Source organism: Xiphophorus couchianus, chromosome 20 (genome assembly GCF_001444195.1).
Source record: "Xiphophorus couchianus chromosome 20, X_couchianus-1.0, whole genome shotgun sequence".
In the NCBI taxonomy this organism is placed as follows: Eukaryota; Metazoa; Chordata; class Actinopteri; order Cyprinodontiformes; family Poeciliidae; genus Xiphophorus; species Xiphophorus couchianus.
The window spans coordinates 7,997,828-8,011,580 of NC_040247.1; the positions used below are offsets into that span (position 1 = coordinate 7,997,828).

At 38.0% G+C, this 13,753-nt stretch overlaps 1 protein-coding gene across 2 annotated transcripts in view; it reads right to left on the reverse strand.

The window, feature by feature from the left end:
• Positions 1-13,753, reverse strand: part of chd5 (chromodomain helicase DNA binding protein 5) — a 45,138-nt gene that overhangs the window by 13,340 nt on the left and 18,045 nt on the right. The window contains exons 6-28 of one of the 2 annotated variants that reach the window (XM_028003306.1): positions 13,490-13,602; positions 13,233-13,356; positions 12,726-12,892; positions 11,678-11,896; positions 10,469-10,675; positions 9,920-10,131; positions 9,464-9,595; positions 9,166-9,274; positions 7,789-7,980; positions 7,380-7,580; positions 7,123-7,260; positions 6,838-6,959; positions 6,114-6,287; positions 5,755-5,896; positions 5,020-5,151; positions 4,749-4,866; positions 4,527-4,651; positions 4,190-4,436; positions 2,903-3,075; positions 2,226-2,400; positions 988-1,053; positions 767-855; positions 312-445 (exon numbers count right to left, since the gene is read on the reverse strand). In XM_028003306.1, coding sequence (XP_027859107.1) covers positions 312-445; positions 767-855; positions 988-1,053; positions 2,226-2,400; positions 2,903-3,075; positions 4,190-4,436; positions 4,527-4,651; positions 4,749-4,866; positions 5,020-5,151; positions 5,755-5,896; positions 6,114-6,287; positions 6,838-6,959; positions 7,123-7,260; positions 7,380-7,580; positions 7,789-7,980; positions 9,166-9,274; positions 9,464-9,595; positions 9,920-10,131; positions 10,469-10,675; positions 11,678-11,896; positions 12,726-12,892; positions 13,233-13,356; positions 13,490-13,602 — 3,511 coding nt within the window. Of the gene's footprint in view, positions 1-311; positions 446-766; positions 856-987; positions 1,075-2,225; positions 2,401-2,902; positions 3,076-4,189; positions 4,437-4,526; positions 4,652-4,748; positions 4,867-5,019; positions 5,152-5,754; positions 5,897-6,113; positions 6,288-6,837; positions 6,960-7,122; positions 7,261-7,379; positions 7,581-7,788; positions 7,981-9,165; positions 9,275-9,463; positions 9,596-9,919; positions 10,132-10,468; positions 10,676-11,677; positions 11,897-12,725; positions 12,893-13,232; positions 13,357-13,489; positions 13,603-13,753 lie in introns of both variants that reach the window. The other variant, XM_028003305.1, reaches the window with a different exon arrangement.

Consider the following 13,753-nt stretch of genomic DNA (forward strand, 5'->3'; position numbering starts at 1 on the left):
TACAAGTTTGTGTTGGTTTATTACATAAAACTCCCACAAACATATTGAAGGTTGTGATTTGAAAGTGATGTGTATACTCTAATGTGTAAGAACACTTTTCCAGATATTATAGATATAGCCATACAAGCACTGCATCACTGCTACAAACAGTTGTAGTAACATTTACTAAATCACAAACTCAGAAGTGAAAATAACATCCTATAATGGCCTCTCATGTTTTCTAGAAACCCTCTCTAACATGGTAGAGCTGTTTGATAAAATACCTGTCGTCTGCATGTCACAGAAAAATACAAACAATTGTAGGGCATCACCTAAACTCGCGCTCGCTCTTCCCTCTAAGGTCCCGGACCAGCCAGTGCGAGTTGAAAGCATCCTGAGGAGGCATGCCCCAGCGCATGATGGCATTGAGGAAAGCTTTCCTCTGGCGAGTGTTGAACCCAAGGACCTTGAGATAGCGATAAGGAGAAAATGGTGTAAACACATACTGGACGGAGAAAGACGCAGGGCATGGAGCCAAAAAGTCAGGAGAGCAGCCCGAGTTAGAGATATCGTCCCATACACACAGAGATAGCCTGACCTTTATAACATGGTATGATATAGCACACTGCTTTATGTTACTGTGACTGTTTCATTCTCAGTGAAGAGGGAACTGATAAATCCTGAGGAGCTTCTCAAAAGTCTCTGACTCCAAAAAAGCCCATAATTCAACGGAAATGACTGAAATTCTGGATCTGGAGCACAAATCAAAAGGGAACTAATGAAATACCTCTATACTGCCTCCAACACGTGCCAGTAAGGGGGGTAGAGGTTTGTCTTTCTCATTCTTAAGTTGTCGACGAGACTGCCTGCGTCCACCTACAAATGATCAAAATTCAAAGTTAAAAAGCTGTATTCATATGCTTACATATTTAGCAATAATGTGAGTGATGCAGTGTTTCAAAGGGAGGGTAAGCAGAAAAAAGCAGAAAAGTTCGCGTAGCTGCTTACCTTCGGGCCTCTCTTCAAAATCTTCGTCCTCATCTTCGGACCCCACGGAATACTCCGATTGATTGTCTGAAAGATCATCCTGCCATTCTGAGCAACACATCAAAGAAAAACAGTACATTGCGTTCGCTTCTGTTGGTGGCCACCTGAGGGCGCCATGGCACTGCAGATTACTACAGACCACTCGTACAGCTGGGCATACATGCACACAGCACAGCTGTAGAGAACTTACTTTAACTCAGACAGCATCTTTGCTGCAGCTGATTTTGTAAATTGCACTCATAAAGATCTACAGGAACAACTGGAATTTTTTGAGAAAACACAAAATTCTGGGGTTTATTTTATTATTATATAATGAGACACAAGACAATGGTTCCAAATTGGGTCATAATTCTGTTAGATTTGGAAGTTAGCTTAAAAGCCTCACCTCAGTTGTGCTCCTCTAAAATATCATCATCTTTATGAGGTATAAAAGGGTCAAGTTCAGACATGCAGTCTTAATCTTCATGATGAGCTAATAAAGAGTTCTTAAAACAGTAAGAAAAAATTATGAATGCAGCTTTAAGACTGCAAATAAAGAAGGGTTTTCTGTGCCTGCAGAGGGGCCTTTAAGGGGCTATCAAGCAGCATGAACTGACTTGAATTGGTAGCAAAACAATAAAATCCAATGGAAAACATGATTCCTCCTGCCACTCGAATTAGGAAATGGTTTCTCTGCTTAGATGTCAAACTCAGATATTCTTTGAATAACAATAAAATGAAAATCTGGTATCTTTTTTTAATTAACTTTTTTATTTTTTGTAGAAAAAAATAAATATTGCAATAGGTAAAAAACATTTAATTGTTCCCATTTTATTCAGGCAAACAGCTCTGCTGCACCAACTGAAAATAAAACATTTATCAGCTGGATGGACTTATACTCCCTCTAGAGGCAGTAGGAAAATTTGTACAGGGACATGGTGAATATCTTCACACAAGATGAAAACATGAGCTCACTAGCGTTGCCCAGTGATTTTCAATATGTTAGAATATACATTCTGATGAGGCTTGTTTGTCAGATTAAAATACTTTATAAAAGTAACCTTTAACAGGTATTAAACATGCTTTTTTACATTATACTACCAGAAAACAGTTTTCTACATTTTAAGAAGTTAACACATTTTAGCAGAGTCTTACAGCCATATGCCTGACATATGCCTTATGACATATGGTTTTGTGTGCTTTCAGCTGGCGCAGCCTACCTTGGTCCTCCTGAGTCGCGTCGTTGTAGTTGACCTGCTTCCGAATGCGTTTGCCTTTTCCCAGATTTCGGGCCAGGTCCTCCTGCTGCTGCTCATAATGATGGCGGAGGAGCTTTTCCCAGTAATCTGGGTCCACATTCTCCTCTTGCTTGATGATTTCTCGCTCTACCTCCTCCTGATCATTGATGGACACAAACATCAGCAAAGCAAATTAAAATCTGGCCACTAAGTTGAATTCAAACAAGAATTTTCTGTGCTTGTGTTGCTAGGTATCCTGGATTTCTTTTTTCAATATGCAATTATAATTATGCAAACTGAAGAGTAAGTTAGCCTGTTTGCCTCTATAAAGGCATATAAAATAATTCCTTTACCAATAACTGTTGATTATATTTTTTGCTGCAGTTACGTATTTTACAGTGTTGATAAAGAATCTTAAGTCAACACTTATTCTGTCATATCATCATCAAATACTGCAAGATGCTCCAGATGAAATAATACTTTTACAGAAACATTTATATATAAAGATGACAGAACATCTTTAACACTACGTTTTGCTTTGTCTTGATATACTGAGCTTACTGGCTACAGCTTAACACTGTACTTCTGAACCTTTTTCATGGTCTTCCAAAGATTCCCAACAGGTATTCTGAGGATGAAGACTAAAGTTAGGTTCTCACCTCTTCATCTTCTTCTTTCACCACATACTGCGCCACCTTGAACGAGCTCAGGTACTCGTTCATGTTCTGTATCTCTGTGTCCTCGGTGGCATCTTGGCTGCGGTCCAGTAGCTTTGAAATGGCATCGTCATCGTAGTGAATGACGTTGCCCTCCTCACCATCTTTGTTATCTCCTGGCAAGGGGAAAGTGTTGATTAGTTGTAAAAGGGGTCATTCTAAATGAGACAAAAATGTATCAACTATGTTTCAAATAAAAGTTTTTGAACACCAGGAGAAAACTTTTAAAAGATTTTTTGATTGTGTTCTGTAGATTTATTAATTTATGGAGATTTATGTAAAGAGATTTCTCAATAGAAAAAACTAGTTTAGTGGTCTAATAACAGTACTCTGGTATGTCTAGAAATACATACATAAAAATCTAGTGTCTCATTCAGAAGGTCTTGTATCAGGGTGGTTTTCTAAAATGTTTTCAGAAGTTCAACAAAATAAGTGTACTTTAGTTTACTTCAGGTTACATTTTCCTGAACTATTGTTGACATTGCCTACATAAAATTTGCTATGCTATAGTTTAAATGAAAATACAAGCAAAGTTATGAGAAAGAACCTTGAGAAAAACTGCAATAACTGGGTGAAATAAATGCGCAAATCCTTAAACTGACTGTGTAGAAGATTTTAGTTTTCAGTTTTCTTGAGTTCGCGCCTTCTATCAATTATAGTGAAACTAAAATAAAGTGAAACTGTGTTAGTTTTTTTTCCTGCATTTGTTCATTTGCATTGTGAGTTCAATAATCATATAATTCAACAGAAGATTGATTTCATGGGTGGAAAAGTAAGATTTTGGACTGGTCTAGCTAAAGTTAAGAGCCAAACATAGCTAAAAGGTTCTTTGAGCAAAAGATGTTTTCCCACTTACGATAGATTTAGAAAGGTTTGGCAAAGCAGAAAAGACAAATACTAAGTCAAAAAGTGGGATGCTTAAAGGTTCCTACCATAGAAGACTAAATATTGAAGTTGAGGCAATTGTATTTTGGTCCACTTTTTTCTTTTTTTAGTTATTTGATAAAATTGTGGAATACTAATCTCAAATTATATGTGGAAAACAATTAGAAGTGATTTATCATTTTTTACTCCATGAAAAAAATTCAATTTTAACAAGTGCAGATACCTGTGTGCCACTTATCAAAATACACAGTCCTTCATTTCTGAAACTTTAAGGACTCTGAAACCAAATCACATTTGTGTCTGACTTCACAAATGTGAATGTAGATGGTAGAAAAACACATGTACCCATGGTTCGTGCTGCTTCCATCTCATCCTTAAAAAGCTCCTCAGTTCCAAACTTGAGGATGTCGTCCAGTTCTTGCTTGGACATGGAACCAGTTTTGGAGCCCAGGCCGGGCCTCACCACCAGGTGAGTCAACATCATTTTTCTCTTTGCCACCTGAGTGATTCTCTCCTCCACAGATCCCCGAGTCACAAAACGATAAATCATCACCTTCTTGTTTTGGCCAATTCGGTGGGCTCTGCTAAAAGCCTAGAGTAATTAAAAGGATTGATTAAAACTGAAGAACACAGTGATCCACTAAATGCATGCAAGAACGTGCAGGTTGTGAGATAGCCATACTTGGATGTCATTGTGTGGATTCCAGTCAGAGTCATAGATGATGACGGTGTCTGCACTAGCCAAATTGATGCCGAGACCTCCGGCTCGCGTTGAAAGCAAAAAGCAGAATTGCTGTGCCCCTGGAGCTGTTACACAAAACAAAGTAGAGAGTACCTTCATTCAGGAGAGTGTAACAAAGTGGCACATAGCTGAGGAAAATGCTTGACTAGAGAAAAAACCCACCATTGAAACGATCAATTGCTTCCTGCCGTAAGCCTCCAGTAATTCCCCCATCAATACGTTCATATTTATAGCCTTCAAACTCCAGGAAATCCTCAAGCAGATCCAACATCTTTGTCATCTGTGAATAAGATCAACTTAAATCAAATAAAACCGTATTCTGAAAATTTTTTATCTGGTTTGTCAAGCGGATTTGTAAAACTACTGCCGAAAGGTAGCCAGCCACTGAATGTCATGGTCTCCTGCCAAATCACAGTATTTATTTGGCTGTTACCTGAGAGAAAATAAGAACTCTGTGTCCTTCATCTTTGAGTTTCTTCAGCATTTTTTGAAGCAGGGTTAGTTTTCCTGAAGACTTCACCAGCAGGTTGCCATCATAAGAACCATTAGGCAAAACAGGAGCCTCCTACAATAGATAGAAAAACCCAGCACTAGTCAGTAAATACAGAGTTTTATGAATATAATCAGTATTAAAACCTACTTGTAAATACAACTGATAATGCATTTTTAAAGGGAAAGTTGATTACAGTTTATGTAATCAACTGTTACATCAACAGCTGATTTGCTCGAGTCGAGCAAATCTCAATCTCGTTGTAATCTGTTGATGACAATGACAATAAATCTTATCTTATCTATCTTATCTTATTATGTAAAATCAACTTTTCTGAGCTGTATATCATACTATGTTATTACACTGTCCAACTCTCCTAAGAACGGCTGTAAACGGTACAATGAGATTTATTGCTATGATGACATGCTGAAGGCAGAGTGGCCAAAAGAGAAGGAGCTTCTTAAAGAGACAGAAGTTCAATTTCAAGGCGTCAAATTATAAAGTTGGGTTTCTTTTAAGTCATGTTTGATATACATAGAGAATTTTTATAACAACTAAAAGTAACATTGTTACTTGATTGTGCTATAAAATTGTACTATGTGCCTGAAAATGACAAAAAACTGTCAGTTTAAACAAGTTTTGGCTAGAAAAATTCTATTTGAAGGTTAGGTGGCTTACCACAGCTGCAACAGGGAACAGGTAGGGGTGGTTACAGCACTTCTTCAGGTCCATCATAATGTTGAGCAGGGACACCTGGTTTCCTCCCCCTTTGGAGTTCAGAGCCTCAAAATTTCGCGTCAAAATAAACTTGTAATATTTTCTGCAAGGTGTCAGATATTGATCAGATTTGAAATTAGCAAAACAAAATAAAGGTGCTTTACTTCTGGCTGTCCACCATGGTGTATAATAAAGTTTTGTCTTATCTCTTATCTAATATCATTTCCTTCAAATGTTTATATTATTTATTATTTATTATTATTATTTGGAACTGAAATCTGGTAGGCTTCATCATAAAATCTGTTGTCCAAAATGCTTACTTCTGCATGGGACTGAGCTCCACTCTGACAATGAGCTCTGTCTTCGCCGGCATGTTCTTGAAGACGTCAGCTTTCAGCCGCCGGAGCATGTGAGGTCCAAGGAGGTCATGGAGCTTCTTGATCTGGTCCTCTTTAGAGATATCTGCAAACTCCTCAAGGAAGCCTTCCAGGTTGCTGAAGAGATCAGAGGTCACATGAATGTACAAGAGTTCAAATAGCAATTAAAAGATATACATATTTTTCAACACCCTATCCAGTGACATTGGAGATCGACACCAGGCTCCCATCCAATCCCGCACGCATAAACCAGATCAGGTAATAGATAGATGAATGAATGAATGAATATTTCAACAACCCTACATTTGATCAACACAAGATCCGTCTTTCTGTCTCATCCCAGTTTCATTGAAGCGATGACACAAGTGTACAGTCGATGAATTGTTGTGCGATTGCATCAGATTTGCTTGCATAAACACAACATCTAGCTAGAAAAACAATATAATGTAATGTTGTTGATTATATGAGGCAACACAGTATGATGATATTCTACCTGTGTGTTGAAATATTTGACTCATGAATGGTTTTAACAATTGACATGCAGTCTGTGTAGAAGCCAAAATCAAAGTTATGATTTTCCATAAATGCTACACAGATGCCATATCTTTGCATTCAAACTGGCTTAAAGATTGTTAAGCAGATAATGGTTGGAAGAGACAAGTCTTACTTGAAGCGGTCTGGGGTGAGGAAGTTAAGTAGATGGAAAAGCTCCTCCAGGTTGTTCTGCAGAGGAGTACCAGTGAGCAGCAGCTTGTAGTAGATCTTATACCCATTAAGAATCCTGAAAAACTGAGCAAGACACATGAAGTGAGATGGTTAACCTCAATTGCCCTTTCACATAATCTCTGTCTAAAGTATTTTCTCTTGTTAAGTCATGATTAATTGGTGAATTTCTGCTGTTTTTGCTTCCAGTACAAAGAACAGAAGGTACCTAAACATCTAGCTTCCTTACCTTTGATTGGTTGTTCTTCAGTCTGTGAGCCTCATCTACAACCAGGCAGGCCCAGGTGATGGAGCCAAGAATGGCTTGATCTATAGTGATCAGCTCGTAAGATGTCAGCAGCACATGAAACTTGATAGGAGAGTCTTTCTGCAAAAAGCAATGAAGAAAATCCCCAACTAGTTAACATGCACATACATTATGAAGCATTTATCATACACAATTTCATTTATTCCAACCCAATTCTGTCAGAGCGTGAGGAACAGCACCTTCATCCGGAAGACCTTGCGTCCAGATTTTATTGCGCTGTCTTCCAAGGTGAATTCATTCTCTCTGATAATTGCCCTGCTGTCTTTGTCTCCGGTGTAAGTCACCACATAGAAATCTGGAGCCCACATCTCAAATTCTCTCTCCCAATTGATGATAGTAGACAGAGGTGCACTCACCAAGAAAGGCCCCTTGGAATGGCCCTGACAGATAGAAAAAAGACATGAGTAAGCCACTCTTGCAGTGCTCCAGAGAAAAAAGGAAACCAGGTTTTATCATTTCTTTTTCTCACTGTCCAAATTGATTAGATCCAAGCACGTATTACCATTTATATTACGAGGACCAGTATCACTACTCATGCCTATTTCGTTTCGATTGGAATATGAGCTTGATAAAAAGAGACAATCTTACCTCCTTATACAGTGAGTAGAGAAAGACTATTGTCTGAACCGTTTTTCCGAGGCCCATTTCATCTGCCAGGATGGTATCTGTGCCCTGAGCCCAGGAAAATCTTAACCAATTCAGACCTTCCAGCTGGTATGGGTGCAGCGTTCCCCCTGTGGCATTAATATACCAGGGCTGGTGCTCAAATTTGATGGTTGGCTGGTGGTGTGAAAATATAATTGTGACTTGTGGAACTGACATATGCTAACAAAACTGGCATCCTTGGTATAATGTCTAGCAAAAGTATTTTTAAACTTCTTCCTTAAACTTTTTCAAGTTTTGTCATGTTACAAGCATCAACTTCAATGTATATTAGTGGTATTTCTTTTATGACTAGATCACACAAAGAAGCACAAACCTGTATATGAAGGTAAAAGGTAGCTTACAATTTTTTGTTCAAATACCAGACTATATAAAATTAATTGCCATTCAGCTCCATTTAAATGGCTACCTTAACCTAAAGTTCAGCTCAACTAATTGCCTTCAGAAGTCACTGAATTATTCAATAGAGACCAGTTTTATACATATACCTGTAATCATGAAACCCAAAGAGGTTTACTAAAGAATATTAGAAAAAATAAACTGCATTATGAAGACAAAGAGAAAGACCAGACAGGTCAATGATAAAGTAGTGGAGATGTTTAAAGCAGGATTAAGTAATAATACAACATTTCAAGCTTTGGAGATCTCATAAAGTACTGTTTAAATGGAACTGTATATGAAATAAGTATAAACCAACATGACTCTCATATAAACCAACAAGCTGGCCAAGGACAGCATTTATTTAGAGAAGAGGCCAAGAGAGCAATTTTATCTGTAGAGGAGCTGTGAAGATCCAGAGGCTGTAGACGGAGAATCTGTCAATGGAGCAGATAATGGTTGTGCACTATAGCATAAGGAAGCCTTTTAGAAAGCTTGCCATAAGACAAGCAAGAGACTCAGCAAACACATGGAAGAAAGTGCTCTGATCAGAGGAGACCAAAATAAATATCTTTGACCGACATTCAAGACGCCTTATATCACAGAAAACTAACACTTCACATTACCCTGAACACATCGTTCCAACTGTGACACATGGTAGAGGCAGAACTATATTATGGAGATGCTTTTCTGTAGAACGAATAACTAAAGGAGGTTGATATAGTTTCTGATGTAACTGGAGTAAAAGATTTTTCAGCAAACAGTAGAGCTGAATACATATAAACTGTGTGCATTTTTGCTTCCATTAAACAAGTATGGGCTGCTTTGTGTTGGTGTATCCCATAAATTAGCATGGGTGTAACATGACAAAATGTGAACAAGTTACAAAATACTTTTGCAAAGCACTTTATATGTATTACTTACATCTATGATGGGGGCATCAGGAGGGACTTCCCTTTTTGGGTAGTTCTCTTTTAGTTTCTTCCCTTTTCTTACCACAAGAGGGCGTTGGTCCTCTCCTAAAATTTGCTCTCTGTAAAATAAATACAGCAACAATCTCCTGAGCAAAATGCCCTAAATGGGACAACACAAGTTAAGTTGTGATTCGCTAATAAGGAGCAAAAGACTTAAAGATATAAATATCTGTGTGAGCAGCAACTGTCTTTGCCATTTCTGACATTTTTCTAACTAGGAAAATTACTACAAAACATGGGTAACTCACCTGTGGTCCCAGTAAAAAGCTTTGTGGATCTCATACTCTGGGACGTCAAAATCATCTGCCTCCCAAGTGCATTGATCATAGGGTAAGTCTCTCCACTTGATTAGGTAATGCACATCACCATCTTTATCAAAACTAAAAAAGAGCGAGCATAGACAAAAATTTAAAGAGTCCAGAATTTTTTGGTAGAGTATCTCTCTTTTAAAGTATGTCTTGTCAATGTTAAATACAGTGGATTATTGGGAAACTGTAAAAATAACTTAAAATTATAAGCTATATTTTGTGTGTTTTAAAACAACAGGATGTTTATATTACGCATACAGAATGACTTCCCTATAATGATAGAAAAGGAAAGCAAGTCAACCTTAATTGCAGTTCCTTTCAGTTCCAGGCCTGTGAGATGTGTGGCATTTTAGGAAAAATAGTGAAGTGAGAATGACTTTAGCTGTGAGCAGCCACCTGTGGTTGAGTATCCGGTGGATGATCATCCACTCTGGTTTAATGCCGTAGCGGTAAAAGCGCTCCTCCATTGCAGCGTACTGGGGGTCTTTGCTCTTCCTCTTCTCATTGTTGAGCTCCTCCTCTCCTGAGCCGTAATCGTATGGCGGGGGCTCGTCCATGTCGTTCTTCCGCTGGTAGTTCCGATACATGACTGTGTGGTACAGCTCTAACTGAAGAGCCACAAATGAAAAAAAAATCTTAAAAATATTCCTGCTATAAAAGAATTTTTTTACTTTAAAAAATCCTAATATTACTCATCATCAGTTTTGGGAGTTTTCTAATTATTTAAAAAGAAAAGAAAAATGTTGTAAACCAAACAGTAGTTGCATTGTTTTGTGTTTTTAATCTTCAAACAATAAATATACACTTGTTAAAAGCCAAAGTGCTTAGACGGTTTTGTAAAATACTCTCCTAACTCTTTTTGTGCATCCCACGTTTATCACAGAGGGCACATAGTTACTGATGCCAAATGTTGAGTTGAAACTGGCCTCACTCCTGGCATCTCACCTGCAGTTCGCTGACCCAGGAACAGTGCCAGTATGAAAGGCCAGCCCACTTTACAAAAAATTCCCTCTCTGGGCGCCCCTTGAGCGGGGGCTTGGTTAGTGGATCAATTGGCTTGCCATCAGGGCCTGCGGGTGGCTCAGCTGGCAGCGGCGGTTCTCCCCACATCCAGTGGAGAATCTTCTGCACTTTACCTTTGAGAGGAGGACACTGAGAGAAAACAGTTTAAATGAAATTCTCAAAAGAAATTCCAAAATGTACAGTTAAAGTCAGATATTTCCAGTTGCTGTATAAAAGCACAACCTTTTTTGCCCCTCACTGTCTGACATTAAATCATACTGAATGTTCTCTTTTTAGATTAGTTTTACCAAGATTACCATTGGACATTGAGTTGCTTTGCTGTAAGAGGCACTGGAGCACTTCATAAAATAGATAGCTACAGGAAATAATATGATGTATTGTTTAAATAGAGCACAGGCATAAAGAGAGAGGGTAGAGAAGTACAGGACATTCTAGAAGATAGGCAGGGTCCGTTTCAGTAACCTCCTAAAGACATCTTTATGAAGTTAAAGCTTGGGTTCAAGTTATTCTCCCAAATGAACGATTACTCCAAACAAAGGGTTATAAAGTGGGTTAAGGACAACAAAGTCAAGGTTTTGAAGATCACAACGCCCTGATGTCACTACCATGGGACCTTTGTGTGCAGAGTTGAAAAGGTGCATGGAACCAATGCTATCTACACCCCTGATTTAGTTATTCAGATTCTAGCAGAACAAATAGATAAAAATCCTAAAAGTTTGACAGTTTATCCAGTTCAAAATGTAATTCAACCAAATACTAAATAAATGTAAAATAAAATATGATCATGTTCACTATGGCCAGTAGTTGATAGTGTATTTTATGATGTATTAGTGTCCACTTCAGTGGTCTGTGTGCATTTGTAACATAAAAATCCACAAGAAGCCCAAGAAAATGGCTTTTAGATAACTGTCCACTGTAGTGACCACTATGCATGAAATGGTTAAAATATAACAACAAATACAAATTCCAGAGTAGTGCATGCATTCAAAATCAAACAACAGAATAAGTTTACCCTAAATGTGCATTTGCAAAAGTTTAAGATAAATTGGCATAAGTTTAAATGACAAGTTTATTGTTATTTAATTTGCTCCAAGTGATAAGTTATGGTGTACATAATGTAAAGGAACTCACCATGCAGCGAGGACACAACCACTCCCCGTTTGGGATCTCAGGTAGAGGTGGATTGAGGCAATGGATGTGGTAGGATGATGGACAGGTGTCACAACAAAGAAGTTCCCCTCCATCCTTGCAAACTCTGCAGAACTCCATATGGTCATCCTCTTCCTCACCTGCTGGCTCCTCCTCCTCCTCTTCTTCATCTTTGGCCTCCCATTGTATTCCCTCCTTCTCCTGACAATCACAAGTCAATAGCTTGTTTAAATATAACTTAAAAAAATTATGAAAGGCACTTAGAGGACTATCTGTAGGAATTTATATATTAAGAGCACAGCGGAAAAGCAGTTTGAGCATTAAACCTTCTATGAAGAGTAGTTTTACTCCAAATTATTTCCATTTATTTAGCAAAAATCAAAAAGTAGAGCAGCAGCAGCCTCAGTTAAAAACCTACAGCCCCCTCCATGCTTTTCAGCATGCTTGGTAAAGATGTGTAAAACCAGTTTTCAGAATGCATAATTGCATGCATTACAAAGAAAAGGATCAGGCCCATAGCATCACTTACAAAGGAGACAAGCACACAAAAGACGAAGAAGCTCACATTATGTCTTAATTGTGATATTCTAAAGTATACAAAACAGATCAATAGTCCCATCGCAATTATGAAATTCACAATGATGAAATTTTTAGTTATATTTTTGGCTTCATGAGTCAAAATTATGATTTGAATCTCATAAACATAACTAATGATTTCACAAATATGAGTTTTAGAGTGGAAATGATGACCTTTAATCTCATAATCCTGAACTACATTATAATTTTGACATTGTATCTCATAAGTATGACTTTGAATATGAAAATTCTGAGTGTCTGTAGGCAATAGAAAGGTGAAATCTAGTTTTTCAGAAGATGACACCACAGGTATTTTGCTATCCATGGCTTTTTAATGTTGATTTAGCCCTGTATTACTGCATAATATACCTATCAAATTGTTAAGCAGAAGCTTGATTAATTATCATGCTCCTACTGAAATATTGTGTTAATTTGAAATAATGGCTCTACTTACACAGTGTGGGCAGCTCCATTTTCCCTCAGGTGCCTTTTCCAGCTCGGGGTCCAGACAGACAAGGTGGTAGGCTCTTGGACAAGTGTCACAGAGGATAATTTCTCCTCCCTGCTGGCAAACCTCACAGTAGTCCTGGTGGTCAGTCTCATAGCCATCGCCGTCCTCCTCTGCCAGATTTAAAGGAATAATTGAAACGATATGAGTGGGTCTAACATAGAGAGAGTCATAGTGTCCTGATTCTCTACCAGCTATATGCAGAATACCGCAGGAAAAAAAATCATATCATCTTGAACACCTACAGTAAATGGACAAACTCCATATGTATAGGAGAATCAAAGAATGGATAAAAGCCTAATAAGTTTCCCCACAATAAATAAAGCTTTAAAAAAGTACATTTTAATTACCTCATTACAGAAAATCAAACAGTCTGGTTCGGAAGGGATTTCAGTCAGATTTTGGAGGGGAAAATAAACCACAGCGCTCTGAAAGAATAAACTGTAAACATACTTTTCCTTTTTCTCCGCCCACGTCGGGCCTTTTTCTTTGTGGCCCCAGAGGTATCAGAAAGCACAGAGGCACTGTGGATACTGATGTCATCAAAGTCTGACTCCTCCAGAAAGTCCTCCTCACTCTGGAAAATCAAGCACCCCAAAATACACAAACTAAAGAGCTTGGAGCAACACAAAGTCTGCTCACTTTTATTTAAAGGAAAAATGTTGGGTTTAGAAGCTGGAAAGGTGAACACAAGGTAAAATAACACGTACAGAGGATGCTTTCTTCTTCTTCCCACTTTGACCAGTTTTTGATTTGGTCTTCTTCGGCTTCGGTTTCTTCTTCACTTCTTTTAAGGTCTTGCTTTTCTTTCTAACTCCTGGCCCTAAGGCAGACAAACATACAGTATAGTGCCATGAAAATGCAGCTGTCCCCTTATGCATTCATTCTGCTTTAGCTTCTTTAATTATACTTGAATGTCATTTTAATATCAACGATTACATAAGTCAATATAAAGTAGAATGATTTGAGTACCT